General features: G+C 40.4%; 1 protein-coding gene across 3 annotated transcripts in view; it reads left to right on the forward strand.

The window, feature by feature from the left end:
* The first annotated feature begins 5527 nt into the window (after positions 1 to 5527).
* Positions 5528 to 17785, forward strand: part of pdgfc (platelet derived growth factor c) — a 91437-nt gene continuing 79179 nt past the window's right edge. The window contains exons 1-2 of one of the 3 annotated variants that reach the window (XM_054739291.2): positions 5528 to 5544; positions 5619 to 5689. Coding sequence is in view for 2 of the 3 variants with exons in the window: in XM_015950812.3 (XP_015806298.1) it covers positions 7498 to 7609 (112 nt within the window). In the remaining variant the exon portion in view is untranslated. Of the gene's footprint in view, positions 5545 to 5618; positions 5690 to 6792; positions 7610 to 17785 lie in introns of those variants that run through there. The other 2 variants (XM_015950812.3, XM_015950820.3) reach the window with 2 other exon arrangements.

Below are 17785 nucleotides of genomic sequence, written 5' to 3' on the forward strand. Positions count from 1 at the left end.
ATGGGAATATGGGTTATATTGGGTCATTTTAATCTGGTAAGCACTTTGAGCTGCATTTTTTTTGTATGAAAAGTGCTACTGTATACAAATAAATAATAAAGTTTGATTGGTTGATTGATTGATTGATTGATTGATTGATTGATTGATTGATGTTCACTAAGATGTATTTAAATCCATCAAACAGTGATTTGCTGTTGTTTTTAAACATGACTGATGAAGTTATGCTCCTCTAGATTAAGTCAAATTAAAGAGGTGATATAGTTGTGTCCATCGGGCCTCATGATGATTGTATAGAACTTTGATTTTGTCACTTCAAAAAACATGTGTTTTCTAGAATTATTATTGTTATTATTATTATTATTATTATTATTATTATTATTATTATTATTATTATTATTATTATTATTATTGATATTTTCAGTACCTTCCTAAATGAGGCATTTCAGGGCTTTATCACTTTAAAATGCCTTATAAGTCTTTCTCTGGGGTAAAAAAGCTCTGGTGTGTCTAACTGGCGATGGTGAGATTTAGACGGCAGGATTAGAAGTCTGACTTCCTGATATTCTGAAATCTTGCCTCTGATCGGCTAACAGCAAAATGACTCTACACCTGACTCTGTTTGCTTTGCAACGCTGCTGTTTAACCCTCTGGAGGCAGGCGTTGCAGATTTGCAACATTAAAACCTACCTACCTGGTTACTCCACATACGTATTTCATGAGCATTTTTTAAACTCAGAATTCCCCTGAAGGACTTAGTTGTTCGTCCTTTTATCAAAACTTATTTTGAGCCTGAGAGGGTTAATCCCCACAAAAAACTCAAGTCATCATGATGGACCATTATTGTATTCTGTTTTATTCAGCAGGGAGGTGCCCTTTAGCGGGAGCTCTTTACCTTCTTTGTGACTTTTAGCTGTAATGTTAGTGGTTAGCATTTTCAGTTTGCCAATCTTGAATGAAAAGCACAGGAGGATAAAAAAGAAGAAGTGAACATAATTCCTAAACCAAACACAGAGAAAACGGGTGGATGAATTTATTTCTCGTTTGATGTGTTTATAGATGTAATAGAAACCCACATGGCACCACAAAAGGATGAAAACAGTAAGTTTTGCATAAAATCAATCCATTTTCATCGGCTTACCCGGAGTCAGGTCACAGGGGCAGCAGCCTAAATCTTGGTTTATGCTTGACGCATGTACTTTCCGCTTGGTGATGCGGCTCGCGGATGGAACGCGCTTCACAACTCGCAGCGTTTATGGTTCATGCAGCTCGTCTCTGCGGTGAGCCAATATTCTCCCAAACTGAACGTGGCAGCATGGAGCTCTACGGCATACATCCAACACTACACCATAGTAGAAGTAGAAATGACTGTTTACAACATGGCATTTCAGCATTTTTAACAGCGTCCTCGTCTTTTCCGACAGTGCAAGCTATTTCTCTCCAAGAATTATTAACAACATGTTGATCACGGTGATCTCTGAGAGCTGAATCATACAAATGTCTGTATTTACGAACCTCTGCCATACTAGTTCTTGCCGGTCCACCATGTTTTTCTGCATCCGACCGTCCGCGTGGTTAGAAAATTTCCTAGGTGCGCGTTGCGGATATTTTGGGCCGTGCGGAGGTGCGGTGGAGGGGCGTAGTTGTTAAAATGACGGAAAATGACGCAACTTTTCCGCGCTGAGCCGTGCGGACCTAGCATAAATCAACCTTTAGCCGAGAGGCCCAGACTTCCCTCTCCTCAGCTATTTGAGCCAGCACTTCTGGGGGACCCCCAAGGCTTTCTCTGACCAGCATAGAGACATAGTCCCTACAGCAAGTCCTGGGTCCTCCTTTAGGTCTCCTCCCAAATGGGCATGCCCAGAAAACTTTACCAAGGAGGTGTCCAGGAGGAATCCTGACCAGATGCCTGAGCCACCTCAACTGGCTCCTCTCGTTGTGGAGGAGCAGCAGGTCTCTATTTGTATTATTTGCATAATGATAAATGACCTGCACCTGTATAGCACCTTTCAGAGTCAGAGGGCTCCAAAGCAGTTTACATCACAGTGTATCATTCATCCATTCACACACACTTTGCCCAAGGACACAACAGCAGAATTATCCATCCGGAGCTGGGATCAAACCTGCAACTTCCCAATCACTGGACAACCTGCCCAACCTCCTGAGCTACTGCTACCCATAAGATGTCCCATTTAACTGTAATTGTTTATGGTTTTCTTTACAATGAGTGGGTTCACAAACCTTCCAGAGAGGTGTGTATTATTTTTCATTCATCATTATATCACACAACAGGAAATCAGATTTTGGTTTCAACAGCAAAAAGAAAATTCCTCACAGAATAAAACTCAGTGGATCTGCTCCATGATTTGGACATTTATCTCAATTATTACTTAAAGTGAAACAACCTTCTTAGCCCTTGAAAAACAATTTAATTAGCAGCATTTTATTCATGTTTACGAATTAAACTACACCATATGCATGGAAACAAATGATTAAAGTTGCTGGTCACGGTATGATGCTGGTGAACCAATCACCTGAGAAAATATTCTTTTGTTTAACTTTAAGAAGATGTTTCTTGGCTGCCTTTAAAACACAGTTACACCAATCCAGAAATCTGTCAGGATGAATTGATTCAGTCCTCAGAGCTCAATTATTACCTGGCACACAAATCCCACTTCTGCAACTACTTTACCAGTATGAAATACCTGTTTCACAATGCAATGTCTAAATAATGTTTATTTAAAATTCCAAAGTCAAAAATAATTATTTAACTAAACCCAAAAACTAAATCCTAAAAACTAACTGTTTTTGGGACAAAGCACATTATACTGTGTCACAAGACAAAGTGTTTGGAACAGAAGTAACAATGTCACAAGAGCATTCAGAATGAAATAGATCTTGAAGAACTGTAAACCCTCAAGTTTGAAGAAATTAAATATGTGAAACATGAAATGGGAAAATGCTGAACTCTTTTATTCTTTAGATATTTTGTTTAGATGATCATACTCATTTGAAAATTATCATCCATTTGCTGTGCAATATGTTTGAGGGCAACACAGCTACTCAACTGCAGTTTTCTGGCTAAAAGCACCTGCCAACATCATCCGTCAGCTTTGAGTACTTCAGTTAGCTTGTAGCTACATCGTTTCAGAGTTTGATAGTTGTAGATCATCTGCCCCGCCCTGAGGCTTGTTAATGTATCATCTTTCCAAACACAAACATGAGAAATCTTTCCTACAAACTAACATTGTAGAATTTCTCATTTGTAGAGTGCTGGTTACAAGCACAGTAATTTCATGATGACATTTGGCAGTGGGGTGAATCTGAACTTTGAATTTTCAAATAAACTGATGGCCATAATGGAAACAGAGCCCTCCCATCAGCAAATGTCCCATTAGTGGACAGATAAAAACAATGCAGTGGGGGTACTGAGCCAGAAAAGTAAAGAATATGAAACATTACAGTTCTTGAAATGTTGAAGGTATTTTGTACTTAGATGGTAAAGGACAACGTGAAAAAAAGATGATTAAAAAGTGTGAAATGCTCTTTTTGCTGCACAGATGATGATTTAATAAAGTGCATTTCTTTGTTTTCTTTGGACTTTAATACTGTCTTTGACCTTGGCAGTAAATGTTAAAACTACAATGAAAGACTAATGCAGCATGATTTGGGTTTACTTCATCAAGGTGCTTTGAAGAGAAAAGGGTACAACCAGTACAAACCTTTTTAGTGGAAATAACATTTTCACATTTTTCCAAGATAATAAAAGCCTAAAGTAGAGGGTTAGACTAGAATGAAAACACACATCCAGTTTTAGAGTTTAGAAAGCAAAAGTTATTTGTAAAAAAAAAAAAAGTTGACTTTTGTTCTTTTTCAAAACTCCAACAGCAAAACTGCAAAACAAGCTGCACAAACTTAGTCACAGAACACACAGACGCATCACCTTCTTATAAGTGTTTAAAGCTGGCTCGGCTTACAGATTTGCTATTGTTGCTTTAATAACTGGTGGTTTTGGACTCTGAAGATGATTTGTGGCAAAACATGGGGCAGCAGTAGCTCAGGAAGGAGAGTAGGTTGCCCAGCAGTAGGAGGGTTGTGGGATCGATCCCAGCTCCTCGTAGTGAATGCTGCTGTTGTGTCCTTGGGCAAGACACTTAACCCACATTGCCTGCCAGTGGTGACAGGAGGGACCGGTGGCGCCTGTGCTCGACAGCCTCACCTCTGCTACATTGGAGCTCATCGCCACCAGGGAGTGAGTGTGTGTGTACATGGGTGGATTACTGATTGTTTTGTAAAGCACCTTGGGGGTTCAAGGACTCTACAATGTGACCAAAGGCAGCAGGCCATTTACCATTAAAGCTCAGGCAGTTTGCAAGGGATTGTTTTTATTCATAGACACAGGAAGTTTATTCTGTGTCCTAAATTTATTTGATTCCCGGCATTGTGTCATGATACAATTAGTTCCATCTACAAAAATGACAACATTCTAGTATACTCATTTCAACAACTGTCCTGACTGTAGCTTTGTTTGATGCACATGATCAACACCGGCCACTGAGGTGACCTGTGTGAAACTTTGGGCCACTGCTCTAAATGCCTAAAATAAAGAAAACCCTTTAACTACTACATACTTGATCCCACACAGGATATGAGGTTATCCTGAGGACACAAACGATTGGAAATCAGCAGACTGTTCAGCAAAGTTTGAATTATAACAAAAATAGATATAATTTATTTATTCCTGCTGTGAGGCCTCAACTTTTTAAGATGGGTATAAATAACATTGAAACCCATCAACATGAGTTTTTACTGCAGCAAAAACCAGTGTTGTGGAAAAAAGGCCACTAGGCATCACAATGAAGTTTGCAAAGCCTGTTTGACCTTCAGATGGGATAAGCATTTAGAAACATTTGGATGAGTGAACGGGTGAATGGCTGCATCAAAAGTATTTTATCAGAGAAATCCTTTGAATCACAGGATGAAATATGCTTCCTGTGCTGGAAACAAAACATGTTATTTTTTAAACAAAAGCAAAGAAACTTTCCACAGCACTTTTGAGTGGCAGTAGCAAACACTTGGAGCAGGAATCTGGCTGTAGCCCAGAGGAGCACCACCACTAGGGGGCTCTGGTTTCAAACTCAAGTGCAGCTGGGGGCAATTGATCCCTGTATAGCCCAACTTTTCTCCTGATCATTCCACAAGCAGAGAATCAAAACTGCAAAATATTTAGAAATTCACCCATTTACTAGTCTGGTAAAACACCAATAGTCACACTTCTAAATGTTAACAGGATTATCTAAGGCAAAACTATTCTCCTGACAGCATTGGTCTAATTTCTCTTTGAATAATCAGGCTTTCTGCCACACCTGTGGCAGATCCTGTCATTCATAGGGACCTATTGGTAAAGAACACTAGTCTGTTTGACTAAATGTGTCCTGAAAACTAAAACAAACCTAATGGGATTTAGCCTTGAGCTGATAACTGTGACAATAGTTGTATATATTTGGTGGAGATGGATCCCTCCTCCTGGCCAGCTTGCCTCTGCATGTAAGCCGTGACCCAAGTGGTTTACCTTGTCCCTAATTTCCTCTGTTTATTTCTCTTTTTTATTTGCATCAAAGTCTCCACATTACCCAGGACCACCGTGGTGATCAAGTGTGGATGCAGCCCTTTGCAGACAAAACCTTGTGAGGTGAGTGAGAGTGTGTGTGTGTGTGTGTGTGTGTGTGTAGCTGCACTGCGTGTGTAAATGTTAAGAAGAAAAAAAAAGAAAGCGGGATTCCTCAGTGCGAAGTGCTGACATCTGCTGCAGGCCCTTGCAGGGTTGGAATGTGATACTCTCCTTTACACAAAGGGCCTTGGCCCTTGCAGAAAGCACACGAAGACCTCTGTTTGGCTCTCTCCACAGGGGCAACACAATTATGAAATGACTGCATCTATTGCCCCATGCCTTCAAGCATTCCCTTTGATTAAAGCCACACAAACCTCCCTTCATACCTTGATACTACAGAAAGGCTGCTCTCTGTGCTGCTCGTTTCTGAACTATGTGAGTCTGGGGGTGAATTGCTGCAGCATTGCATCATGTGTCCAGCTCAATGGGTTCAACATGTCTGCGGCGCTTCTTTGATTGTTGTGTCTGTGCTGCAGCAGCATTAACCTTACAGCACGGGGATACACTGGTGGAGACTGCCAACAATGGGGTGGGAGGAACCACATGAAACACAGTTGATGAGGCACTGCAGGAGTGAGCTGGGGAGGAAAGGAAATTGGGAACAGGAAGGAGTACTGTTTCAAGCAAGGTTTTTGCTTTGATATGACAAATTGAGAAGCCCTTAAACATTTCCTTCCTCAGAAACATTTAGGTGGAAGGCAAAGCAGAAACTCAGGAATTTAGTTTAAATATTTCTTTGTTAGAATGAATTAATCAAGCTTTTAAATGATTTCCATGTTTCTTCTCTTTGGACACCTTTACTTAAAATTATTATTTGTTGTTAGACCGAACATTTCTAAAAACCACTATTGTGACTTTATTTAGTCATTCATCATATGATTCATGTATTTGTGGTTAAACAGTTCCTAGTGTCTCTCTAAGCTTCGCTTTTAATTGTCTCATTTAATTGTTTAATTTGAATTCTACAGTTTTTAATATTTAGTCTGATATTTGTTTTATTTCTACAAAATAAACTCAGAGATCCTTTTTGGTCCAACTGAAGTTCCGTTAGAAACATATAAAGTTTAAAGAGGAAGAGAACAACTGAACGTGCAGACATCTCATTAGACAGGACAGCAACTGAATAGTTAACATCAGGGGAGTTTCCTGGCTGAGAAGTTGTGCTTTATGCACAGCACCTGTTGTGCCGTCAGTTGCCAGTCTCCAAAAACCCAACCCTGTCCGTCCGCGCAGCGATATTTTACCTCCGTCTCCAAGTTATGAGTCTAGACTGCGCCAGACAACAGTACTCCGCTGCGGATGGTTTTTGGGCACAGACTGGTATCAAGTTGCGGGACTCCCTTGCCGACTCAGTGTGAGATTTCTCTTTAATGCATGCAGATCTGCTGGGAGCAGAACGCACATCGGGCGCGCGCGCTTAAGCCAAAATGTGTCTCTGTATTTCTGACCATTTCGTGCCATAAATGATACGCGTGCATAAAGGCGATTTTCCAACCAAGTCCAGCTGGATTTGAACCGCTTAAACTTTGGTCAACTCAACAAGTATCCACGTTAGAGCCAACAGGTGCGCACTTGCACTGCGCAGCAGAGGCAGTTTTGGAGGCTCAGCAGAAGCTTTGTTTCAGTTCATCACTTTAAACAGTTCTATTTTTGATTTTTGTTTTTGTGCGGACGAACTGATGCTTAAGATCATGTGGATTTTACCCAACGCTCATCTTTCCCAAGTGCGTTCAAAACAGCCCCTGTGTCCTGCGAACGACGCATGCTTGTGCTGATGCAAACCCACTCTGTGTGCAGCGCTTTGTAATCGCCAACTACCACTCATCCAAATGATCCTTCCATTAATATTCCTTCTTGCATCGCTTCTCCAACACTACGGCGCGGAGGCTGAATCGAGTCATGTCAGCAAATTCCTCCTTCCAAGCGTAAAGGAGAAAAACGGTGAGTTTTCCTGAATTCTTTGTGTCTTTCAGTAAAGTTATTAAAGTGTGAATAAGACCTGGGAACTTCTCACACAACTAAAGGCTCATTCTTACTTTGCTTAAAGCCAGTCTTATAAAAATGCGCATGTGGAGTGCGTGAATGGTTGCATTTCATTTAGTTCAAACAGCTTTTTCCCTGGATAGGAAGTCCCACATTACCTTTTTACCTTTAAAGTGTACCCGTGCTTGTGTGTTTAAGAGGGGAAACCCTCCTGAAATTCCTCGTCCCTCGGGAGAAGTTTGTGAACATGAAAAAGGCTCCATTCATTCGGCTGCAGTCGCTCGCTCCGGGCCATGCATTTACACCGACCTAAAGTTCACGAATTCAGTCAGAAATTGTTTTCCAGTGTTTTATGTTTGGCACAAGTTGATATTAAGGGCACATCTGGCTCAAGCTGGAAAGTTCTCTTGCTATAATTTTTTGCCATAATGGGTTTGATAACCAACTCCTGCTGCAGGGGTTTGGAGTGTGAGTAGTACAAAGATGTCTTTAAAATCTGGATAAGTATTGACATTTAGAGGAAAATATATCAGGAGGATCAAATGTTTACAAAAAAGCAAATTTGTCAAAAGTGGCACATTTAATTGACATTTGACTATTTCTGCACAAATAGAGATGTAAAAGTAGGCAAAGGCACCAGCTAAAAAAAGGAATTCAATTTGGATGTAAAGTATTCTTTTTTGTGTGAATGTGTATCCCCCCCCCCCCCCCCCCAAATAATTACTAATTTCTGTAGGAATAGCTGCATTTAAGCGATGTTGGTATATACGAGTTATGTTTAGTTCAGCAGCAGAGATTTGCACACTTTGAAGTAAAATATAGATTTTTGTCAATATTTTTGGTTCTCCACTACTTTGAGGGTCTGTCTGAAGAAATGAACTAAACTGTGGTTTAAAGATAATTAGTATGGTCTGTTTTTTATGATAAATTAATGAACCACATCAGACAGTAAGCTGCTTCATGGCCTATTTTTAACACGTTTTCATTTAAAATACACACATCCCTTTATTCTGCAGATGTTTCATTCCTCAAACCCCATTTATGAGATGTGTGTGAAGGCATGGAACATCAACTTTGTGATCGCAACAATAAGAGCTGGAAAAATCAGTCTTTCATTGGGATTTCCAGATGTAATCATGATGACAAAGACGAGTAATGCATGAAAGAGTAAAGATAGCAGTCACACGTGGGTTGAAGGTAAAGCAGCTCAGGCTGTCTGTGACCTTTGACTTGAGTGTCTGAGTGCTCACTCTTCTGCTTCTCTGATGCCCTGAGAAACAATTTGATATCGATCTGATTGTGAAGTGAGAACCAGAGCTGACTGGCATGTTTAGCAGTAGTTGCCTGGAGAGTTACGGTCCCCAGTCGTATTAAACTTGGCAAGTGGCTGTTGATGACTTCATAAGATATCAGATGGGATCATCTTCAGCTGACAGCCAGTGCTGTGGAGATATTTATGAGTGAGAAAATAATTTTGACAAAACCCAAGTAGAGAAACTGACCCAGACGCTGCTGTCTGATTTATCTTATTTTGTGGTCGGGAATATTTTAAGCACCTTTTCCTCTGGCACTTGGATTTACTGAATCATAAATGTAATTTTCATGCGTTTAAAAACGTGATCTCTTGGTTTATTCAGGGGGTCATCTCCAAACTGCAGTGTGCAATTTAGGAATTATGATGGGGCTGAAGATAAGTGATGCAATCTTTCATCCTGAGTGATGCAACAATGTCTGTTTGAAATAATTGAAAGACAAAATAGTTGGAAAATATTGATTTTATTTTAAAAGGTGAGTAGACATTACTTTTATCATCTTAAAATCAGTATCAACAGAAAATGCGTTTCAGGTCTGTTTATGTTACAAATCAAAGCTTTTATATAAAATATATACACCCTCTAGTTGAGCTTAATGTTCTACTTGATCAATAAGTCATATCAGGAAAACCTAGACAGACACCACTGCTGTTAAAGTACAGAAGAGCTAAATGAATGCCTTGTAAGTTGTGCTCTGGATGCAGAAAGCCCTGGTGCACCTGGTTCAGGATCTGGAAGTGATCTGGATCAGAGGAGAGCTTCAGACTGCAGAAAAAGTCTTACTTCCTGATATTTAGACAGCTCACCTCTGATTGGCTAACAACATTGCGACTCTATCACCGACTCAGTTTGCTCTGCAAAATTAATGTTTCATCTCCACAAACAGCACAAGCCTGGAGGAATTCTGCCATGTGGTGGAGTTGCTACTGCTAACGATTAGCTTCAAGTAGTCGAGAAGATCTCGACAAGGGTTGGGCAGTGTGCGTAATTTTTCCCACTGCCGATAGTCAGTTAAAAAAAGACAGGACGATTAATTTGTGCATGTGATGTCATGGCACGACTGATTTGCGAACACAGAAGAAGCCCAAAACATAGATGTTTTTATACAAGCGCAGCACATGTATTTTATTTGGTGTTTGGTGACATAAACGGCCCGTATTAAACACGGTTGAAGTGTTAAAAAGAAGCCTCATCTTTGTTTCACTGTGGTGCCACCCATCATGGTATTTTATTTAAGCAAGATGCTTTTTTTTTTCTGAACACAGACTACTGGGTTTCATTCTTTTATCTGTTTGAGTGGGAAAGGAAATGAATCTCTGCTGCATTTGGACGCATTCTGAGGACGGGCATTTGCTTGCAGCCAGAGGCCGCATGATCCATTTATCCCAGTCACTTTCATTTGTTAAATAATAAAGAATCATTTGTCAAATTTCATTTTAATTTATATTTGGTCCAAACGAGCTGATCAGAGTACCCCAGTAAAATAAACAATGCAATTAAATGATTTCACTTAAATGTGGAACATTTCACCTGCTGCGGCCCTAACGCACATTCCCTCTGCTCCACATAAACCTCAACTGGTCACCTGCAGCTCGTGCGTTATCAAATGTCTCCACAGAGCTTGATGAGGAGGTTATGAGGTTCTGGATTTTTGCCTCAGACAGACTTGTGGCTGTTTAAATATTTCTGCTGGAGGAATCCACGCTCCGCTGACACACTCGAAGCAGGTGCTGAAAAAACGAGTGCTACTTAAGACAACAGGAAACCTTTCACCAAATGAAATAACCAGAAGTCTTCCAGACTCTCTGAAAGATGGAAGGGTTTCCACTCAACACCGCGCTGCTGTGCACGATGTCGACTGCGTCACAGCCGCTCTCCGAGCCCTCCTCGAGAGCAACTGAAAGAGTGGAACACGGTGACTTAAAAACACATCTGCTCCAAGTGGTTTCAAACATGAGTCTCATGTTTCTAATATCTGTGACTTTCCCTTACGTGACCTTTCACCCGGGTTTAAGGGCATTGTCGTTTATTGGTTAGTAAACACTTGAGAGTGACGTTTGCTGCTCTTGCTGCTGGCATCTAATAACATCATGGTCATAGTGTCAAGGATACGGAAGCCAAAGGACATTTTGTGCACATCCTAGACATGCCACAGGCTACAACAAAATGGCAGAGTGTGATGCACTTGGAATGTGAACTGGCTGATTAGGACTTAATGTGAAAGCCCCGGGGAAACACTTTGTTCCTGATCAATCTGCTTTATTTCTACCTTCTTTTTTGCCCTCTTCCCTCTTATTTTTGCCAAGCCCATTCACTATCATCAACTGACATGGTGTTCTTAAGAAAAAACACGTTCAGCTTGCATGCTTTCTTTTACCAATAATCCAAGTCTACACGCGTCAGTCTACCTAAAGGATATCTTGCAATCTGCAAGCAAAGGAAAGCTGACCACAATGTTTAGAAGTGGGTTGTGTCAACTCTAATTTAGACAATAGCAGCAAAAACAGGGTCATGTTAAAAGACACCCCTACCTTATGTCGTACATGCACAGGTTTAGTAATTTACCCTAGTGAGTCTACTTATCAGCTTTTTCTACATCAGCAGTACATGCAATGAGAAAGAGACATGGACCATAACAAGTTAGAAACTTGCAGCATTCATAGTCAGAATATCTAAAGTGATACTAAAGCTTAAACAGCTGAATTATGCTCCCGATTTGAGCAAACACACTCTTATAAAGAGTTACAGTTCAGCCTGGTTTCTAGTTCATTACCTAATGGCCTGCAAAACTTGTGTTATTACAATATAATGGCTTTTCTTAATGCTATGTTTGTTGTAGTATTAGCTGCAGGCTGTGATTTGCTGGCAGAGGCGCCAGTTGTTAGCACCATATATCCAGCAGGAGATGCATCTCTGCTTCCCAATCACACAGGTCATCTCAGGGGGCGCCTCTCCACATCACCTCTCTGAGCTAAGTGGTTTCTCCTCTGTTTACCCTAGAAGGGCATGTTTTCTATCCCTGCCTAGCACTCTCATCAGCACAGCTGCAGATCTCATCACAAAAATCTTGCTGTAGAAGCTACAGATTACCTGTGATATTGCCACATATCACCCCCTGAGCACCACTAGAAAAAGGCATGCACCCCGCTGGATCTGCTAGTGATCACAGAGGCTGCTGTTTTACTGAAGATTATGAGATTAGAAAGAGGACTGGGGTCTTAAGGGCCATCGGACTATGGCTGGGGAACATATATACACACCACATATACTTGAAGGATGGAGGTGTAATGTATACTCATTAGATTATGATGTAGGTAAATAACATTTTTGCACAAGGCCTTAAAATAAACAGATGGACCTGGGTGGTCTTTTTTTTTTAGGAATAAATGACTTTTCAGCTGAAAGGGAAACTACATTTCACCACATTTCAACCACCAAAAAGCTCTTTCACAGTGCAGGAAATGTTGCTTATTTGCTTTTGCTTCCATTCTGTTTAACCAGCAACTCTTCTAACTTTACAAAAGCCGGGTGTTTTGGGTGACGTCAGCTGATGTCATTTGCTACGGAGTTGTAATCAATCAGCATGAGTTAACCAAAAGTTCTGCACAGCTACTCAGCCGAGCCATTTCAAGTACCTACCCCTGTTCAGGTATTCCGTTGGTTCCTGAAAATGGCCTGTTTGGCCTGGCTGGTGAAGTGGAGACGCGCACATGCCAGGAATTTCCAGTGAAATTACCCTAAAGTAGTGTAAACATGCTTCATGTGAAATTCTGTGCTCAAACTAATATGTTTGTTATTTATAGCCACAAAATCAAAGTGATGCATGCAAGCTGTGCATTTCTAAAGGATTACATTTGACCTATCTAACATCTTGATGAGGCTACTTTATATACCAGCATGGCTAAAGGCAGCACCTCATCAGGCTGTGACCCTTTATGACTAACTGGATATGCAAATCACTCTTGACTGTGTGTGATTCCTGGCTGGGACCTTTCTGCCAAGAGTTGGTGTGTTTATTAGGTAAGATGGGGGCAGCAGTAGCTCAGGAGGTAGAGCTGGTTGTCCAGTAATTGGAAGGTTGCTGGTTCAATCCTGGCTCCAACCAGAGAATGCTGCTGTTGTGTCCTTGGGCAAGACACTTAACCCACCTTGCCTGCTGGTGATGGTCAGAGGGACCGGTGGCGCCAGTGGTCGGCAGGCCTCGCCTCTCTGTGTGCCCCAGGGCAGCTGTGGCTACATTGTAGCTCATCACCATCAGTGTGTGAATTTGTGTGTGAATGGGTGGATTGTAAAATGGTAAATGGCTTGTATTTGATATAGCACCTTCTAGAATCTTGGGACACCCCCCCCCCCACCCCCCCCCCATGGTGTTTTACAGCACAATCAGACATTCAGCCATTCACACACACGTTCATTGATTGTGTTGTGAAGCACCGTGGGGGGTTGTAGAACCCTAAGAAGGCGCTCTACAGGCCTTTTAAAAATGTGTTCCTAAATGCTAAACTGAATCACTGAAAAGTCTTTGTCATTGTTGAAAACTGAAATCAGGGAATTCAGGCTAAATAATTCCAGTGGATCATCATGTCCCTTTAGTGTGGGGGTTGCATCTTTTGTTTCTTGTTGTCCTATATTATTTGTTATCTGTGGAATTTTATTTTCCCAGAACTCGGATGTATAACTAAAACCAACAGCATTTTTGAGTTGAAATCGTGCCTGACCTCATCATTTTGAACGTGTTTGGCAACATTTAAGGACTTCCTCTCTACCAGACCCAGATGTAATACTGGCAAACACCAGAGATATTTAGTCTTTCCATCATCACCTCACTTATCTTGTTTGACATATTTCCTTACGTTTATAGAAACAAATGCCCCCCTTTACATTCAGGCATGGATTTGTCAAATCTAATTACCCTTTGTGGTGATTTTTTTCTTTCTCTGCAAACTGTTAAATATGTCCAAACATAGTGATTTATGTATGTTAGACACTCTTCTGCCAACTGCTGCAAATTTAGCTAGCTGGCATTCAGATTTCTGAAATGTTATTTTTAAGTGGTTTCCTCTATAGTGCTTAACTTCATGATGTAATTAGAAAATATGGTGTGGGCCTTAAAGTAGTGAAACAAAAGTAGCTTGGCTTGGAATCTTCATTCATTCTTTAACACAGCTCAGACATTCTTCTGTGTGCATTTCATAGGAAGGCTTGTTAGAAAACTCTACTTTGATGCTTGAATGAATAAATTCAGCCCTTTGTAGTTAATCATTGTGTTGGGCAGCTCTGTAGCACCCTGTATGCTTGGCTGTATTAAAGTCGTCAAAGAAAACAAATTACTTCAACATTCAATGAACTCAGTAGAAGCAAAGGAGGGCAACAGCTTGACCGAGAATCATAGCTGTTTGATAAAACACATAAAGAGACTTATTTCATTTCTTATTCGCTCAGCTATAATATTTTATTATACTGTAAAATAAGAGTTTGGCCTCAATTCAGACCAATGAATGCAGGTAGGACTGTGTGTACACCACACCCTCCAGATTTGACTTTTATCTGTTCCTTTCTGCACTACTTCAACATGAAGTGGTTTATTTTGGCTGGCATTGCATGCCACTGCCTTCCCGGTGGTTTTTGTTTTAGGCAAGCAGCATTCTGGTTGTCCCAAATCAGGAGCTCTGGAAGGATCCAGGTCAGAGGCTTGATCTGTGCTGTAAAACAAAAAGAGAGAAAGTCAAGTCTGTTTGGGAGTTGATGCATTGACGATCAATAGTCTTCACTAATAAAGTTGTAAATATAGCCATAATAACACATTGGCAGCAACACACAATGAACAAAACAATGAAGTTTTTGATTTAGCAAATCCACCCTAGAGACTGCATTATGATAAGAATTTGTGATTTCAAAATTCAATAAAGCTTGTCATTGTTTAATGCCTGACAGCATCTCAGCTCTGATGGAAAAGTCTGATTTTTTTTTAATTAAAGTGTATTTTCCTTGACAATAGGGGGCAGTAGATACCTAAATCATTGGAAGCAAGCAGCATTTTTGTGTTTAAGTAAGACCTTACCAACGGATGTCCATTAGGGTCAAAATCCCTTGGAGCACAACCTCCAGCAAAATAACAAGAACATCAGATTCCCTTTCATCACTTGCAATGAGTGAAGAGGTATGTATAACAACAATGTTTATTATTGCTGAAAGTTTTGTAACTATTACAAATCAGCAAATGTATTTTGTCTGCACAGGCTTCCGTAGAAGGAAACATGGCATCCAATATGGCGTCTCGCAGAGACTTAGGCCCACTCCCATGTATTTTACACCCGATTTTTATGGTTATGTTCCAAAGCCGCCAATATTTTTCAACAACTGGGTATCTTTTAACTAATTTACAACAACATTTCAGTGGATATTCCCAGAGATTAATTGTATAAACTATACATTGTCACTTTAAATGTCATGGAAATAAACAGTTTAAAGTTTAAACTTTCTCCCTCTAGTTTTAGCTAAATATTCTGAGCTATGCCTGCCAAACTGGCAGACGTGAGAATTTCTCATGCAGGACATTTTTGAACCACGTAGGACAATGTCCTTGTAGAGATGTGTATCTACGTGTCTAACAGTGGGTTTTATAGTGACCTCTGACATTTTTACTGTGACAATCTGTTGAAATAATTTAATAAAAGAAAAATCTGCGTGATTTTCTGCAAAATGCAAACAATTTTCTAGCCTGAGGTTCAGACAGTCACTTTGCTCAGAAAAATACAGAAGTTAGTGAAGAGAGTGAAAGTGAAACGTTGAGGTGGGGCCTTATCTCAGCTGACACCTTTTATAGGACTGCATTCAATGAAATTCATAAACTCAATGTCATTTATCTCTCAGCAATCCGTTTTGTCACTGGTGCCCCTTTCACTACTCATCATTGTGATCTGTACTCACTCGTTAACTGGCCATCACTCCATTCCTGCAGGTTGTTAGATTGGTATCAGTTCATATATAAAACAGTCATCGGTAGAACCTCGTCATATCTTCACTCATTACTCAACACTTCCAACAAGCAGCACAATTTACGTTGCAGTAACTTCATTTCTATGATTACTCCCAAAGCTCGCACCTCCTTTGGCTGCCCCTCATTTCAGTTTGCTGCTTCCAACGACTGAAATGAGCTGCAAAAAGCACTAAAGCTCACTACCTATATTCCTTTATCTTCCTTCAATAATTCGTGGTGATCAATAGTTTCTGATCAATGTGCTTCTGAGTACTTAAAGGATGTTTGAAGTATGTTTTGATTGCTTGTACATATTATAGTATATGAGAACAGTTTGTTGTCTTTATGTCTTGTTTCATTTCTTTTTTATCTTGTATATTTTTATGCTATCTGTTTTCTTTGGTGTAAAGCTAACTATGTGTCTGTTACTGCTGCCTCTTGGTCAGATTATCGTCGTAAATGAGAATGAGTTCTCAATCGACTCATCTGGTTAAATAAAAATAAATAAAACAAAAGGTGGTTTACACTACAGTAAACAACAGTTAAACATTTTGTGCCAATAATATTATCATGATGGACTTGTTTCTTTAGCAAACTTAACTTTAAGTAACTTATACGTTTCTTTGGAAAACAGCTCCTTATGTCTTCAACCTTTTTTTAGCCTCCATTCTCTCTTGCTTTTGGCGCTATGTGTCACTTACGCCACATTTCAAACACAAGAGTCTTGATTTCGAACATTTTCCTTCTAGCTTTGGCGCTGCTAACCAGCATAGTTTGTCACGTGAGAATCTCGTGACAACTTGCGCAGCCAATCACACCAGCCACATGCGTTACTGAGGTAGAACTCGAGGAGAGTATATCATTTAACCCTTTTTGCACCTCTAGGGTAACGAGACAGTCGACAAGCTTGTTTTTTTTTAGCGGAGGCGGTCAAATTATTGGTGGGGACTATTTAGTCATCACTGGATGTTGATAGGGGCATGTCACTTCCATCCATCCCAAATCTACGCCCATGGACTACCCTAATAAACCACCTTTAAGAGCAAACTGTCATTCTTTCTGGTGTTTTAGTCCTGCACTAATGCTTTATTAATAATAGATTATCTTAAAGTGGTACTTCATTGAAAAAAAAACATTTTAAATTAATATTTCTGATTATAATCAGTCACTCTGAGTTTTTCATGCAGGCCGAACATGAAAACAGTCTCTTACACATAGCTCCTGCAAAAGCTGAGGGAAAATAGATGAGAAGTTGAAAAGCCAGACAGATCTACATCACACTGTCACTCAACATTCATGGACTCACCCATCTTGACTCACGACGAAGAAGGCTGTTGTTGGTTTAGCGTCCAGGAAACAGCAGAGAACGCCTTGGCCTGTAGAAGTTAACTGTTAGCATTAGCAATTCCAAAACATGGCAGAACTCCTTCAGGCAACATTAACCTTGCACAGCAAACAAAGTCAGTGGTAGAGTCACGTTGCTGTTAGCCAATCAGAGGCCAGATGTCCAAATATCAAGAAATAAGATTTGTCACGAGTTGGTTTAGGAGGAAGTTTAGGACCCAAGATGCAGATACCAGATGAATGAGGCTGGAGGTGGAAGATGAAATAAAAATCCTTTATTTAGGAGTAATCCAAGAAGGCAGGGGACCAAAAACCAAAAATCCAAATGACAAAAACTAGAGATGCAAAAACACTAGAGAACTTGAGACACTAGAAGCTAGAGAGCAGACAAGACGAGACGAGACTGACACGAACAATCTTCGTCTTCGTCTTCCTCCGCTTATCCGGGTCCGGGTCGCGGGGGCAGCATCCCAATTAGGGAGCTCCAGGCCGTCCTCT

This window comes from Nothobranchius furzeri, chromosome 1, assembly GCF_043380555.1.
Source record: "Nothobranchius furzeri strain GRZ-AD chromosome 1, NfurGRZ-RIMD1, whole genome shotgun sequence".
Lineage (NCBI taxonomy): Eukaryota > Metazoa > Chordata > Actinopteri > Cyprinodontiformes > Nothobranchiidae > Nothobranchius > Nothobranchius furzeri.